Consider the following 17,958-nt stretch of genomic DNA (forward strand, 5'->3'; position numbering starts at 1 on the left):
GTTCCTTCTTTTGGAAAATTAAAAAAAACAAGAAAGGGGAGGATTTCCAGCCACCCGCTCCCTCCCCTTTTAGTCGCCTTCTACGACACGCAGGGAATACGTGGGAAGTATTCTTTCTCCCCTATCCCCAGGGATATATATATATATATATATATTTTGCTTTGTCGCTGTCTTCTGCAGTTTCTCACATGAATCAGCCACCAGCGCTGTATCATCAGCGAACAACAACTGACTCACTTCCCAACCTCTCTCATCCCCAACAGACTTCATATTTGCCCCTCTTTCCAAAACTCTTGCATTCACCTCCCTAACAACCCATCCATAAACAAATTAAACAACCATGGAGACATCACACACCCCTGCCGCAAACCTACATTCACTGAGAACCAATCACTTTCCTCTTTTCGTACACGTACACCTGCCTTACATCCTCGATAAAAACTTTTCACTGCTTCTAACAACTTGCCTCCCACACCATATATTCTTAATACCTTCCACAGAGCATCTATATATATATATATATATATATATATATATATGTATATATATATATATATATATATATATATATATATATATATATATATATATATATATATATATATTTTTGCTTTGTCACTGTCTCCCGCGTTTGCGAGGTAGCGCAAGGAAACAGACGAAAGAAATGGCCCAACCCACCCCCATACACATGTATATACATACACGTCCACACACGCAAATATACATACCTATAAAGCTTTCCATGGTTTACCCCAAACGCTTCACATGCCCTGATTCATTCCACTGACAGCACGTCAACCCCGGTATACCACATCGATCCAATTCACTCTATTCCTTGCCCTCCTTTCACCCTCCTGCATGTTCAGGCCCCAATCACACAAAATCTTTTTCACTCCATCTTTCCACCTCCAATTTGGTCTCCCTCTTCTCCTCGTTCCCTCCACCTCCGACACATATATCCTCTTGGTCAATCTTTCCTCGCTCATTCTCTCCATGTGCCCAAACCATTTCAAAACACCCTCTATAGCTCTCTCAACCACGCTCTTTTTATTTCCACACATCTCTCTTACCCTTACGTTACTTACTCGATCAAACCACCTCACACCACATATTGTCCTCAAACATCTCATTTCCAGCACATCCATCCTCCTGCGCACAACTCTATCCATAGCCCACGCCTCGCAACCATACAACATTGTTGGAACCACTATTCCTTCAAACATACCCATTTTTGCTTTCCGAGATAATGTTCTCGACTTCCACACATTCTTGAAGGCTCCTAGAATTTTCGCCCCCTCCCCCACCCTATGATCCACTTCCGCTTCCATGGTTCCATCCGCTGCCAGATCCACTCCCAGATATCTAAAACACTTCACTTCCTCCAGTTTTTCTCCATTCAAACTCACCTCCCAATTGACTTGACCCTCAACCCTACTGTACCTAATAACCTTGTTCTTATTCACATTTACTCTTAACTTTCTTCTTTCACACACTTTACCAAACTCAATCACCAGCTTCTGCAGTTTCTCACATGAATCAGCCACCAGCGCTGTATCATCAGCGAACAACAACTGACTCACTTCCCAAGCTCTCTCATCCCCAACAGACTTCATACTTGCCCCTCTTTCCAAAACTCTTGCATTCACCTCCCTAACAACCCCATCCATAAACAAATTAAACAACCATGGAGACATCACATACCCCTGCCGCAAACCTACATTCACTGAGAACCAATCACTTTCCTCTCTTCCTACACGTACACATGCCTTACAACCTCGATAAAAACTTTTCACTGCTTCTAACAACTTTCCTCCCACACCATATATTCTTAATACCTTCCACAGAGCATCTCTATCAACTCTATCATATGCCTTCTCCAGATCCATAAATGCTACATACAAATCCATTTGCTTTTCTAAGTATTTCTCATACATTCTTCAAAGCAAACACCTGATCCACACATCCTCTACCACTTCTGAAACCACACTGCTCTTCCCCAATCTGATGCTCTGTACATGCCTCCACCCTCTCAATCAATACCCTCCCATATAATTTACCAGGAATATATATATATATATATATATATATATATATATATATATATATATATATAATCATATTTATTTATTTATTATACTTTGTCGCTGTCTCCCGCGTTTGCAAGGTAGCGCAAGGAAACAGACGAAAGAAATGGCCCAACCCCCTCCATACACATGTATATACATACGTCCACACACGCAAATATACATACCTACACACCTTTCCATGGTTTACCCCAGATGCTTCACATGCCTTGATTCAATCCATTGACAGCACGTCAACCCCGGTATACCACATCGCTCCAATTCACTCTATTCCTTGCCCTCCTTTCACCCTCCTGCATGTTCAGGCCCCGATCACACAAAATCTTTTTCACTCCATCTTTTCACCTCCAATTTGGTCTCCCACTTCTCCTCGTTCCCTCCACCTCCGACACATATATCCTCTTGGTCAATCTTTCCTCACTCATTCTCTCCATGTGCCCAAACCATTTCAAAACACCCTCTTCTGTTCTCTCAACCACGCTCTTTTTATTTCCACACATCTCTCTTACCCTTACGTTACTTACTCGATCAAACCACCTCACACCACACATTGTCCTCAAACATCTCATTTCCAGCACATCCATCCTCCTGCGCACAACTCTATCCATAGCCCACGCCTCGCAACCATACAACATTGTTGGAACCACTATTCCTTCAAACATACCCATTTTTGCTTTCCGAGATAATGTTCTCGACTTCCACACATTCTTCAAGGCTCCCAGGATTTTTGTCCCCTCCCCCACCCTATGATCCACTTCTGCTTCCATGGTTCCATCTGCTGCCAGATCCACTCCCAGATATCTAAAACACTTTACTTCCTCCAGTTTTTTTCCATTCAAACTTACCTCCCAATTGACTTGACCCTCACCCCTACTGTACCTAATTACCTTGCTCTTATTCACATTTACTCTTAACTTTCTTCTTTCACACACTTTACCAAACTCAGTCACCAGCTTCTGCAGTTTCTCACATGAATCAGCCACCAGCGCTGTATCATCAGCGAACAACAACTGACTCACTTCCCAAGCTCTCTCATCCCCAACAGACTTCATACTTGCCCCTCTTTCCAAAACTCTTGCACAGGTATATTACACATGTTTTAAACATTACTTATTTTTGTCAAGAAAATATTAGTATATAACATTGTCAGAATTGATCCTCTTCAATAATTCTACATTTAATTCTATATGAACATCTAAAAAGCATGACATTTCACATAATGAATGACTTGCCTCCAAGCCAACAAATCTTGAGACAACAAAAGTATACTGTAATATGGACAGAATCAGAGAATGAAGACCCGATGAAATGTTATTTTCCCACTACTCTTTGATGCTTCTTACCACTTTGGGGATCTTCACATTTTATGAATACATATATGTGTTGGTTCCCTGTTCAGCTCTAGATGTCTGTTCCCTAAATACTTTCTTGGCAGGCACAAATTTTTGGTAATGCTGGTGTTAGTGGTGTTTACAAAATCAAAGTTGGTAGAGGACAAGAAACAGTTCAGTCCAATAAATAGAAATACCAGTTGTACAAGTTATCAAACAGCTTTTATTATGAGAATGATTGAAATGAGTGAAAAGTCAGCACTTAATTATTATGAGGCCTCAGCTTATGAGAGGATACCTTTTTGGATGCTTGTTGCAACTTGAATCCAGTAATAAATTCAACCATTAAAATCTAAGTTATGAGTGAAGTTCCATTCTTCACCGTATTTTTCCCCAATGAAACTCTTATGGATGGTACTATACCTGAAACAGCTTACCTTACCCTTTATATACAGTATCACACTGTCATGACCTAATTTAGATGATATTTAATGAAAATTTACTGTAAAAGGTGCTGTACTGAAATATGGTAATGAGGACTTAAGATGCTGCTGGATTGGGATGGGGGGACAGGGGGTTAATGGGGAAGGAGGGTGGGGTGATAGAGTTATCACCCCAGAATTATTTGATTCATTAAATATTGCCTTAGTAAGGTAATGCAGATGATATTTGATAGACAAACATTAAAAATATGTAGGTAACAATGAGAACCTCAATAGACAAACATTAAAAATATGTAGGTAACAATGAGAAACTCAAATATGTGGTTATAACCACAAGTTTCTCACTAGGATCAAACCCCTCAAGTAACTCATTCAACCTCAAGAGTGATAGCCTTATATATCCCATGAACATCTTTAACATTCCTTTTCACCTACTGAAATGCCTACACTTACTGGAGATGCATTAAATGATGGGGTAGTGTTGAACATGCACAAACATATTTTCCATTTTAGTTTGATACGAATTGAATGGTATTTTGCTGTGACATTGAAATATGCATGAGGAGCACACAAATATCTGATTATGCTGATATATTTTATTAATAAAATAAGATATGTTTTTAGACATTACAGTGCATATATATATATATATATATATATATATATATATATATATATATATATATATATATATATATATAAAATATATATATATATTTTTTTTTCATACATATTCGCTGTTTCCCATGTTAGCAAGGTAGTGTTAAGAACAGAGGACTGACCCTTTAAGGGAAAATCCCCAATTGACAGGAGGGGATGATTCCCAGCCTCCTGCTCCCTCCCCTTTTAGTCACCTTCTTTGACATGCAGGGAAAGTATTCCTTCTCCTCTATCTTCAGGGAGATATATATATATATATATATATATATATATATATATATATACTTTCAGTATGGTCTACTGGTTCTCCTTTTTCCCTCCACCTTTGACACATAAATTGTCTTTGTCAGCCTTTCCTCACTCATTCTCTCCATATGTCCAAACCCATTCAACACACCCTCTGCTCTCGCAACCACTTTTTTTTATTGCCACACATCTATCTTACCCTTTCATTACTTACTTGATCAAACCATCTCACACCACATACTGTCCTCAAACATTCCAATTCCATCCACCCTCTGTGCAACCCTATTTATAGCCCATGCATCGCAACCATATGATATTGTTGGAAGTACTATTCCTTCAAACATAACCATTTTCACTCTCTTGAGATATCATTCTCTTTCCACACATTTTTTATTGCTTCCAGAACCTTCGCCCCCTCACTCATCTAGTGACTCTTTTCCATGGTTCCATTCGCTGCTGTGTCCACTGCCATATATCTAAAACACTTCATTTGCTCTAATTTTTCTCCATTCAAACTCACATCTCAACCAACTTGTCCCTCAATCTACTGGACCTAATAACCTTGCTCTTTTTCACATTTACTCTCAACTTTCTCCTTTCACACACTTCTGTAGTTTCTCACTTGAATCAGCCACCAGTGCTGTATTATTAGTGAACAACAACTGTCTCACTTCCCAGGCCCTTTCTTCCCCAACAGCCTGCATACTCACCCCTCTCTCCAAACTATTGCATTTACCTCCATAACCATGCAGGAGGATGAGAAGTGTGCAAGGAATAGAGTGAATTGGAACAATGTAGTATACTGGGGTGGATGTGCTGTCAATGGACTGAACTAGGGCATGTGAAAAGTCTAGGGTAAACCATGGAAAGGTCTGTCGGGCTGGGATGGGGATAGGGAGTGTGGTTTTGGTGCAATACACATGACAGCAAGAGACTGAGTGTGACTGAATGTAGCCATTTTTTGTGTTTTCCTGGTGCTACCTCGCTGACACAAGGTGGTGATGCTGTTTCCTGTGGTGTGGTGTGGCACTGGGATGGATGAATGCAAGCAAGTATGAATATGTACATGTGTATATGGCTGTGTATGTATGTGTACATGTATGGGCTTATATGTATATAAGTGTGTATATGACTGGATGGGTCTTCGTATGTTTCTTGGCGCTACCTTGCTGACGAGGGAAATGGTTATCAGGTATAGAACAATGAAAAAAAAAAATATGCATATAATCCATCTTTTCCAGTCTGTCACAAGTCATTATTATGTACTGTCTGCACTGAAGTGTCTTAAGTCCAAAATGTCATAACTCAAAGCACTGTAACTCAAGGCCTTACGGTAACTGTGTTGCATGGTTTAGTTTCAACTTCACAAACTGCTGTGTATGTATTTATGAGTGATATTCATGAAAGATAAAGAAATGGTACAAATGGTATGTTCATATAAATTCATGGTGTGGAATGTATTCTATCTGTAAATATTATTTAATTAGAGATGTACCTTCATTTCCAAAGTGTAGGAAAGACCTAAAATGCTACTGTTTTCCTGAAAATGAATTATGTATAAGATTTCACGTATTTGAAAATTATATTACCTGCTGTAAACTATACAGATTTTACTTTATATGTACTGTGTCAGGGTCACACTTAGTGTGGTAGTTTTGTGTTCAAAATAACTGAACTAGGACTGATTTATGAAAATCAGTCATCAGAGGGTCACATCAGAACTGGTGGTCACTTAGAAACTTGCCAAAGAACATGATAAACATGTCAAGACATATGCATGTCTCTTTTTACCTAAGAAACACTATGAAAACTCACTTGAATGGAATCTGTTTTGTTTAATATATGTTTTAGGGTTATTAGCTTTAATTCATATGATGTTAAATTCTTCCTCAAATAATACTCTGGGAAGGATATTAAATTCCTCCTTTAGGTAAATACAGATGCAAATGATGACAGTGTATTAGAAGTTGAAACAAATATAACTGATCTTAACAAAGGTAGAATGTTAGCATATTTTACTATTCCAGGAAACAGTGTCCAATGGGGCAACACCATACACACAAGTGATCTTACTGGGTCTTAAAGAAGATAGGTATTTCTTGATTATTTGTTTTGGAATGATGAACCTGAACAAACTTATTTATACAAAACTTTTTGTTTACTCTTACATTGTACAGAAGACCTGGTTTTCTTTTGCATATTGTCAGCATTGCTCTAGACCTTAGACATGCATCAGCTCTTCTTGTATATGTGACCAGGAACATTAACTGGAGGGAGTGACTAATCTTTACAATATTGTGTAATTTTAACAGGAATATACAGTGTGCAACTTATTCAAGAAGAGATGAAGTAAGTATTCTGGCTTTTCTTATATTACCTCACAGCTGTTTGAGTATCCAATTATAATTTTTCTCTAACTTTGTATATATTCGAGTCATAGCTGTTTTAAGTAAATGTTTACATAAGTAAATCCTTTCTGTTTATGTAAATGATGATTACATAAGCAACTGCTTTGAGTATTTTGCTTGCTGTTTAAGGATACTGAGTTATCTAATATTGAGTTCATTGCTTAAATGTAAGTATAACTGGTGTATATCATCTATGGCTCTGAATAACTAACAGTATTTGTTTCGATTAGTTTATCTGTTGGAAAAACCCAGTTGGTTGGAATCCTGGGCAGCAACTTTTGGGAAGGCCCTGAAAGCAAATGCACACTGGACCTTACAGACGTGGTCATTCAAAATTGCTTCTGGGCTGTAGGACTGCGCTAGGTGGAAGCAGTTGTCTATCTTCAAACTCTGGCATACCGGCTGAGGAAAAGAAGGTTATAGAATTAGATGAATGAGACAAGCTTCGATTGTGTCAAAGTTAACACACGATACGGGAATAAAATTTTTTATTGCAGAATAATAACATGAAAAATCATGCAAGTTCAATCTTTCATACTGAAAAGGCTCCAGCAAGTAAACAAGCATACGAAACAATTTCTTAAAATAGGTGTGGATCATGTTGTATAACTACGTGAAGCATTCATAAAGCTGAAAAGAATGGTCTATTATCTTTTACAAATGACTAATCAGCAGTTAGTGTAATTTTCATCATGGTAGATTAATGTTTATATCACACTCGATACATGTTTTGCTTCAAATCCATGACTTACACTATTTTCAACTATGTATTAAGTTACACAAAATGTTTTAGATTTTTCTCTTTGAATTGTCTGTATGCCATTCTACTCTTACCACACTAATTGATGAGTTGTTGATCTCTCTTAGTATCACAAACAACCTTGAAAGGACTCGATGGTCTATTTGAATTCCTTTTTATTCATTAGTACAGTGCAGTCATCCCACAGATAGATAATAATGAGGTGGGATAGCTGCACTGTACTGATGAATAAAGGGACTGAAACAGGAATAGACCACTGGGTCCTTATGAGGCTGTTTGATAGAGTGAAAGAGATCAGAAAATCATAGGTTAGTGAAGTAAGAGTAGAGAGGTAATCAGATGATTCACAGACAAAAACCTTCAAATATTTTGTGTAACTAAGGAGGTGTATATAACTTTAGTCATGGGTTTAAAGTGAAATATTTAAAGATTATGTTTGTAAACTTTTTTTTTTTTCTTTTTGCTTTGTCGCTGTCTCCCGCGTTTGCGAGGTAGCGCAAGGAAACAGACGAAAGAAATGGCCCAACCCACCCAGATACACATGTATATACATACGTCCACACACGCAAATATACATACCTTCACAGCTTTCCATGGTTTACCCCAGACGCTTCACATGCCCTGATTCAATCCACAGACAGCACGTCAACCCCGGTATACCACATCGATCCAATTCACTCCATTCCTTGCCCTCCTTTCACCCTCCTGCATGTTCAGGCCCCGATCACACAAAATCTTTTTCACTCCATCTTTCCACCTCCAATTTAGTCTCCCACTTCTCCTCGTTCCCTCCACCTCCGACACATATATCCTCTTGGTCAATCTTTCCTCACTCATTCTCTCCTTGTGCCCAAACCATTTCAAAACACCCTCTTCTGCTCTCTCAACCACGCTCTTTTTATTTCCACACATCTCTCTTACCCTTACGTTACTTACTCGATCAAACCACCTCACACCACACATTGTCCTCAAACATCTCATTTCCAGCACATCCATCCTCCTGCGCACAACTCTATCCATAGCCCACGCCTCGCAACCATACAACATTGTTGGAACCACTATTCCTTCAAACATACCCATTTTTGCTTTCCGAGATAATGTTCTCGACTTCCACACATTCTTCAAGGCTCCCAGGATTTTCGCCCCCTCCCCCACCCTATGATCCACTTCTGCTTCCATGGTTCCATCCGCTGCCAGATCCACTCCCAGATATCTAAAACACTTTACTTCCTCCAGTTTTTCTCCATTCAAACTTACCTCCCAATTGACTTGACCCTCAACCCTACTGTACCTAATAACCTTGCTCTTATTCACGTTTACTCTTTTATTATGCTTTTGTCGCTGTCTCCTGCATTAGCGAGGTAGCACAAGGAAACAGACGAAAGAATGGCCCAGCCCAGCCCCATACATAAACACTCACACACGCACATATACATACCTATACATTTCAACGTATACATACACAGACATATACATATATAAACATGTACAAAATTCATACTTACTGCCTTCATCCATTCCCGTCGCCACCCCGCCACACATGAAATGGCACCCCCCCCCTCTCCCCGTGTGTGGGACGAGAATGTTATCTCGGTGAGCAAAAATGGGTATGTTTGAATAATAGTGGTTCCAACAGTGTTATATGGTTGTGAGGCATGGGCTATAGATAGGGTTGTGCAGAGGAGGTTGGATGTGCTGGAAGTGAAGTGTTTGAAGACAGTATGTGGTGCAAGGTGGTTTGATCGAGTAAGTAATGAAAGGGTAAGAGAAATGTGTGGTAATAAAAAGAAAATGGTTGAGAGAGCAGAAGAGGGTGTATTGAAATGGTTTAATCACATGGAGAGAATGAGTGAGGAAAGATTGAAAAAGAGGATTTATGTGTAAGAGGTGGAGGGAATGAGAAGTGGGAGACCAAATTGGAGATGGAAGGATGGAGTGAAAAAGAGTTAGAGCGATTGGGGCCTGAACATACAGGAGGGTGAAAAGCATGCAAGGAATAGAGTGAATCGAAAAAATGTGGTGTACCGGGGTTGACGTGCTGTCAATGGATTGAACTAGGGCATGTGAAGCGTCTGGGGTAAACCATGGAAAGATATGTGGGGCCTGGATGTGGAAAGGGAACCATGGTTTCAGTGCCTTACACATGACAGCTGAAGACTGAGTGTGAACGAATAAGGCCTTTGCTGTCTTTTCCTAGTGTTACCTCATGCGGGGGAAGGGGGTGACATTTCATGTGTGGTGGGGTGGCAATGATAATCGATGAAGGCAGCAAGTATGAGTATGTACATGTGTATATATGTATATGTATGTACTCGTTGAAATGTATAGGTATGTATATGTGTGTGTGTGGGCATTTTATGTATATACATGTGTATGTGGGTAGGTTGGGTCATTCTTTCGTCTGTTTCCTTGCACTACCTCACTAATGCGGGAGACACCGACTAAGTATAATAAATAAAATAAAAACAATGGGAGGTAAGTTTGAATGGAGAAAAACTGGAGGAAGTGAAGTGTTTTAGATATCTGGGAGTAGATTTGGCAGTGGATGGAGGCAGAAGTGAGTCACAGGATGAGGGAGGGGGTGAAAGTTCTGGAGCGCTGAAAAATGTGTGGAAGGAAAGAACATTATCTTGGAAAGCAAAAATGGGTATGTTTGAAGGAATAGTGGTTCCAACAATGTTATGTGGTTGCGAGGCGTGGGCTATAGATAGTTGCGCTGAGGAGGGTAGATGTGTTGGAAATGAAAATGTCTGAGGACAATATGTGGTGTGAGGCGGTTTGATCGAGTTACTAATGAAAGGGTAAGAGATATGTGTGGTAATAAAAAGAGTGTAGTTGAGAGAGGAGAAGAGGGTGGTTTGGTCACATGGAAAGAATGACTGAGGAAAGATTGACAAAGAGGATGTATGTGTCAGAGGTGGAGGTAACGAGAAGTGGGAGACCAAATTGGAGGTGGAAAGATGGAGTGAAAAAGATTTTGAGCGATCAAGGCCTGAACATGCAGGAGGTTGAAAGGCGTGCAAGGAATAGAGTGAATTGGAACAATGTGGTATACTCGACTCGACGTGCTCTCAGTGGATTGAACCAGGGCATGTGAAGCGTCTGGGGTAAATCATGGAAAGTTTTGTGGGGCCTGGATGTGGAAAGGGAGCTGTGATTTTGGTGCATTATACATGACAGCTAGAAACTGAGTTTGAATGAATGTGGCCTTTGTTGTCTTTTCCTAGCACTACCTCGCGCGCATGCGGGGAGGGGATTGTCATTGCATGTGTGGCAGGGTGGCGATGGGAATGAATAAAGGCAGTAAGTATGAATTATGTACATGTGTATATATGTATATGTCTGTGTATGTATATATATGTATACGTTGAAATGTATAGGTATGTAAATGTGCATTTGTGGACGTGTATGTATATACATGTGTATGTGGGTGGGTTGGGCCATTCTTTCATCTGTTTCCTTGCACTACCTCGTTAACATGGGAGACAGTGACAAAGTATAAATATAAATGAATAAGTGAATCATAGGGTGAGGGAGGGGGCGAGAATTCTGGGATCCTTGAAGAATGTTTGGAAGTTGAGAACAGTATCTTGGAAAGCAAAAATGGGTATGTTTGAAGGAATAGTGGTTCCAACAATGTTGTATGGTTGTGAAGCATGGGCTATGGATAGAGTTGTGCACAGGGGGGTTGATGTGCTGGAAATGAGATGTTTGAGGACAATATGTGGTGTGAGGTGGTTTGATCGAGTAAGTAATGAAAGGGTAAGAGATATGTGTGGAAATAAAAAGAGTGTGGTTGAGAGAGCAGAAGAGGGTGTTTTGAAATGGTTTGGTCACATGGAGAGAATGAGTGAGGAAAGATTGACCAAGAGGATATATGTGTCAGAGGTGGAGGGAACGAGAAGTGGGAGACCAAATTGGAGGTGAAAAGATGGAGTGAAAAAGATTTTGAGTGATCGGGGCCTGAACATGCAGGAGTGTGAAAGGCGTGCAAGGAATAGAGTGAATTGGAACGATGTGGTATACCGGGGTCGACGTGCTGTCAATGGATTGAACCAGGGCATGTGAAGCATCTGGGGTAAACCATGGAAAGTTATGTGGGGCCTGGATGTGGAAAGGGAGCTGTGGTTTCGGTGCATTATTACATGACAGCTAGAGACTGAGTGTGAACGAATGGGGCCTTTGTTGTTTTTTTTCTAGCGCTACCTTGCACACATGAGGGTGTGGCGAGGTGGCGATGGGAATAAATAAAGGCAGACTATGAATTAAATACATGTGTATATATGTATATGTCTGTGTGTGTATATATATGTATACATTGAGATGTATAGGTATGTATATTTGCATGTGTGGACGTGTATGTATATACATGTGTATGTGGGTGGGTTGGGCCATTCTTTCGTCTGTTTCCTTGTGCTACCTCGCTAACGCGGGAGACAGCGACAAAGCAAAATAAAATAATGAAATAGAATAAATACATATATAGTACTGCTTTGAACCTCTGATAAATCATTCTATATATTAACAGTCCTGGTGAAGAAGAGGTATTTTGCCTTATATGGAGCAAAAGAATGGAAGGTTACTTTGATGACGTTTCGCAGAGATGTTGTAAGTACATATGAGCATGATCAAGGTTCTAATTTCTCAGAAATACAGTAGTGTAATAATCATTTGGTTAGAAAATAATTAGGTTTTAATGACATATTTGGGAGTTATAATCGTATGAGAAAATTGTCATACAAAAGAGAGTTTTGGATGCACTGATAGCTTTTGACAACTGAGTGGAACAGAGTTGAGTGAAATGCTGTATGGAATGTAATAAGGATATATGGGGTAGAGGGACAGAGTTGTCAAGTGGAATGCTTTATGGGATGTGGTAAGGTAATATGTTGGGTAGGAGGACAACTGTTGGATGGTGTGAAAGCCTTCTATAGAGGAGCAAATTAATAAGTAAGAGTGGATGGAGAGTTTTGGTATACAGGTGGATGTGAGGCAGGGCTGTGTGGTATCACCGTGGCTTTTTAATATGGATGGAGTGATAAGAGAAATGAAAGCAAAACTAGGGAAAGGCAGTTAAGAGATAGTGTGGTATGGTAGCTATTGGCAAGTCTGTTTGCAGATGATACTACATATGCTCCTGACTTATGATTTTTCAATGGTGCGATAGCAATACACATTAAGCAGAAACCATACTTTGAATTTTGATCTTTTCCCAGGCTTGCAATATGCAGTATGATACTCTCTTGTGGTGCTGCACAGTAGCAGCGAGCTGCAGCTTACAGTCAGCCATATGATCATGAATGTAAACAACTGTTACAGTATACTGTGTTGCCAGCATTTTTCTTTTTATTTTGTGTTCTGTGTTTTTGCATCTCATCATATTTACAAGGTGCTTATCTGTGTCTCCTGCCTCTGGTGAGAAGAGGAAAGCAATTACACTCAAGATGAAATTAAAGATAATTGCGCAGCGTGAAGGTGGCAAGCCAGTAATGGCCATCGGATGCAAGTTAGGACTTTTGCCATCGACGAACTGGACCATCTTAAAGGATAAGAAGCGAATCAGCGATGCAGTGAAATCTTCAGCATCGGTTAAGTCCACTGTCACCATGGAGAAAAGAGCTGGGCTGATTGATAAGGAAAAATTTCTATTCACGTGGATGGAAGACCAGATACAGAAGCGCATACCGCTTAACCTACTGATGATCCAGGCAAGGAAAAGAAGTCATTTTGATATGCTAAAATGGCGTGCAAATGATCCTTCATATATGCAAATGTTTACAGCAAGTCATGGGTGGTTCCAATGCTTCAAAGGTGTCATAATTTTCATAATGTAAAGGTTAGCTGGGAAGCAGCAAGTACTGATACTGCAAGTGCCAAATCTTTTAAGGAAGAGCTGCAAAGGATAACTATGGAATAGAAATGTAAGTGTTCTGAGAATGTTTAAGGTTGGCTAGGCTAAGCTATGAGGTTAAGTACATTACATGTACAGTATTTAATGTTTAAAATATATTTTTGAATTACACTATTTTCAATTTATGATGGGTTTATCAGAATGTAACCCCATCGTAAGTCAGAGAGCATCTGTATGTTGTTTGCTGAGAATGAAAAGGGGTTACAGAAGGTTGTAAGTGTGTTCTGTGATGTGTGTAAGCTTACGTGATTTAAGGTAAATGCAAGTAAAAGTAAAGTAATGGTGTTTGAAAGGAAACAGTGAAAATATAGATTTTGCTTAACCAGACAGAGTGAAAGAATAAAGTGTACTAAACTATGTTTTGGATATTGGGGGAGAAAGAGTGGCAGAGGCAAGAGAATTTAAGTATTTACGAGCTATCTTGGATAAGTTTGGGGATATGAAAGATGTAAGGGAGAGAGCAGTACAGGGTAAAAGTGTCATTGGGTCCCTTAATAGAATGAAGAAGGGTAGAGGTGTAAGTATGGAAGTGAGAAGAGGATTAAGGAACAGCATAATCCTCCCAACCCTGACCTATGCAGCCAAAACAAGGACTGAACAAGTTACAGAGGTCAAGAATCCACAGTGGAAATGAGCTACTTGAGAGGAGCATGTGTTATGACTAGATGGAATGAAGAAAGAAATGAAGGGGTATACGAGAGATTTGGTATAGCAGGGAATGCGAAGGGAATGAATTGTGGAGTGGTAGTATGGATAAAACATAATACTTTGAGGGGGTTTGGGCATGTGGAAAGAATGTAAGACTGGAAGGTTACAAGGAGAGTGTATGATAGTACAATTAAAGGGGTTGGTATGAGAGTAAGAACCACCTGTGACATGGGGAAATAGAGTGGAAGAATATAGGAGGAAGAGAAATGATGGAAGAATCTGTGGAATGATGTATTTAAGGGAGGCATGTAATGACAGGGATAAGTGGAGACTTGCCATGGCTACCCCTTTGATGGTAGTTCCTAGAGGGGAGCCAGAAATATAGATAGATAGTAGAACTTAAATGTAGTGTGTCTTAAATGCTTTCCAGTTAAGACTGCATGTCCTAACACTATGTGGATATGGAACCTCAGTTGGTATAGTTATGTTAAGAATCTGGGCTGCAAAGATGCACGTGAAGAATAGATAAAGAGATATAAATTCATGAAAGCCTTTGAAGATGGTGTTTGGGAATGCATAGTTGAATATGAATCATTAATGGGTCCACCCAGGTTTTAAGTGCTGGAATGGGTAGTTGGCCTGCAGCCTGCACACCTGTTCATCCTCCCCTTGAGGCTCATCAATAAATAGGTGTTGGGCTTATGCTGGAGACCATGATTAAAGCATTCATTTGCCTATATCATCTCAGCTGTCTTAAAGAGAAAAAAGAATGCATACTAGATGATTGTTTGGTGAAAAGGACACCTGACGATATGAAGAGAAGAGTTAAACTGCAGAAGAGATGGACTGATACAGTGAGTAAATTTTGAGTTGTAGAAACTTCAGTTGAGAACACCATAGGGATGACTGTTTTCATTGTGTGTAATGGAGACATTTTATATATGAGGATAGAGGTGTGAAGAGAAAAGGTGGTCACACTTAAGAAATTGACTTATAGTAGGAAGCCAATGTTCACTTAGCCCACTAGACATATTCATAGGATTTGTGCAAATGGATCCTTACTCCAAGTTCACATCAAAGTTCTATGTCCACTTAAGTTTCCACTTCAGCCTTATTAAAGCTCCTGGGTTGAATGGTATTGTTTTTCTAGTTTTGAATTTTTTCTTTATACATAGTCACTACTTCCCACGTTAGTGAGGGTGTCAAGAACAGATGACTAAGCCTCAGAGGGAAAAATTGCCACTTGGCCTGCATCTCTGTTCCATCTTTTGGAAAAAGAAAACAGGAGGGAGGTTTATTTTTCACTAATATCTATGTATTCATCTGTCATCATTAAGTCCATTTTAAATCCCTGGTGTGGATCAAATATACACAGTTCTTCAAGTTGCCCCTTTACATCCTATACCAATTCCCAGTGTATCAAATGCACTCATCAACTTCAGCAATTATGTAAGACCTCACATTTTCACTGTGCACAGTAAATTAATTCAAAAGACCAAAGTGTCCATTTAAACCACTTTTATACAACATATGCTTTCATGGCATCTAAAGCAATTCCCCTGGTTACTTTATCTGTTATATTCCAAGCCTTAATCTACTTTCTCATTGCAGTAATCCATCTCTTTAGCAGTCTACCTCCCATCATACCTTAAATTATACCACTTTACATATTCCTGACCTACCTCTTATCTTCCAAATAATCTAGATGACCAAATCATCTTGAAAGACAATAATTTTCCATCTTGCATATATCACTTATTTCTCTCATTCTGCTAAAATTCATGAACCTGCAGAATAATTTCAGAAATTTCCCAATCCTCTGAAAGCATTTCAAATTTTCTTTACTCCTCTAACTCATGACTAGTTGCCACCTGTCTCTTTGCTCTGCTAAGCCTAATAACCTTGCTTTTATTCACTTTTACTCCCAACTTTCTCCTTTCAAATCTTTCACAAACTCAGACACCAACTTTAGCAGTTTCTCACTTGAATCTACCACTAGTGTCATGTCATCAGCAGACAGTTGACACACCTCCCAGGCCCGATCCCCAACCGACTGCATACCTGCACTTCTCTCAAAGATACTTGGAGTTAACGCTCTCACAACCTCAGCCATAAACAAATTAAACTGCCATGGTGATATAGCATATTCCTGCTTCAGACCCATCTTCACCTAGAACCACTCACCCTCCTTTCTACCTACTTGAACACATACCTTAAGCTTTGGACTGAAATTCCTGACTGCTTGTAATAGCTTTTCTCCCACACCATATATTCTTAACACCTTCCACAGAGCAACTTTATCGACCCTTCTCCAGGTCCACAAGTGCCATGTACAAATCCTTTCACTTGTCCAATACGTCTCTCTAATGTCCTTCAAAGCAAACCCGATCTACACATCCTCTCCCACTACTGAAACCACATTATTCTTCCCCAGTCTGATGCTCTTACTTGCCATCACTCTCTGAATCATCACTTTTCCATTAAAATTTTCCAGGTACACTCAAAACTCTGCAATTCAAACAACTCAACTATGTTCCCCTTGCCTTTTTATAGAAGTACAATATATGCATTCTGCCAACCCTCAGGCACCTGACCATGATCTATACATAACACAAAAATTCTAACTAACCACTTAAGAAAACTCACCCCCTTAAAAAAATTCTACTGAAATACCATCCAATCCAGCTGCCTTGCTACATTTCACTTAGAAGTATCCACCCCCCAAATTATTTGCATAATCAAGGTCTCTTGATAAAATTGAGGGTCTTCCAAAAGGTTACATGTGAAACACTGGAACCATGCCCAATCATGTGTAGTTCAATTTGGAAACATTGGGCCAGAGGGTATCTTCCTCTGTTACACTTGCATCCAAGATGGTAAGAACCCATAAGGAACATTCAGGTTATGGATAGGGTTTGTTATTAAAAAGACTCTCATTCCCAAAAAAAGTTGACAGCTAAGGATGCCATTAACTTGTTCCTAGGAAGACAGTCTTGTACAGTTTAGAGAAATAAGACATTGTTCTGGTGTTCTCATTACATCTATGGATTTACGCTTTGTCAGGTTGAGGACTGGAGATAGAGGAGCTTATAATGTACAGTTCTTCTGACTGGGTTTGTGGGAATCCACTCCATGTGCAACTTGCACTATTCTACAAACTATTGTGTGTCATTACTTTTTTATGACTGTTTAGTCAATTTATGTTACCTTTGTTCAAGATATATAGTTTTGTTGCCTTATGTTAATAATTGGTATCTTTATATCACTTGTTAATTATACAAGTGTGAAACCTTTACCACTGTCTTGGTATAAATGTTACACATCCATTTTATATATGAACTGGGACATCACCATGACTAAAGAAGGGGAAGCAGTTATTAGTTCAGTTAGACAGAGGGGTCTTTGTGCAGACTGATGGTATAGCTCTAGCTCATATTTACAACTCAGAGGTAAGCTATCGTTAGTGT

General features: G+C 39.4%; 1 protein-coding gene and 1 long non-coding RNA gene across 5 annotated transcripts in view; one reads left to right on the forward strand and one right to left on the reverse strand.

Moving 5' to 3' along the window:
* LOC139746616 (uncharacterized) overlaps positions 1–17,958 on the forward strand; it is a 104,773-nt gene that overhangs the window by 28,302 nt on the left and 58,513 nt on the right. The window lies entirely within an intron of this gene.
* Positions 4,762–17,958, reverse strand: part of LOC139746613 (uncharacterized) — a 257,343-nt gene continuing 244,146 nt past the window's right edge. For all 3 annotated transcript variants that reach the window (XM_071658030.1, XM_071658029.1, XM_071658031.1), the window contains one exon: positions 4,762–7,574. In XM_071658030.1, the coding sequence (XP_071514131.1) occupies positions 7,404–7,574 (171 nt within the window). In that variant the 3' untranslated portion in view covers positions 4,762–7,403. The remainder of the gene's footprint in view (positions 7,575–17,958) is intronic.

The sequence above is a fragment of the Panulirus ornatus genome, chromosome 65 (assembly GCF_036320965.1).
Source record: "Panulirus ornatus isolate Po-2019 chromosome 65, ASM3632096v1, whole genome shotgun sequence".
Lineage (NCBI taxonomy): Eukaryota > Metazoa > Arthropoda > Malacostraca > Decapoda > Palinuridae > Panulirus > Panulirus ornatus.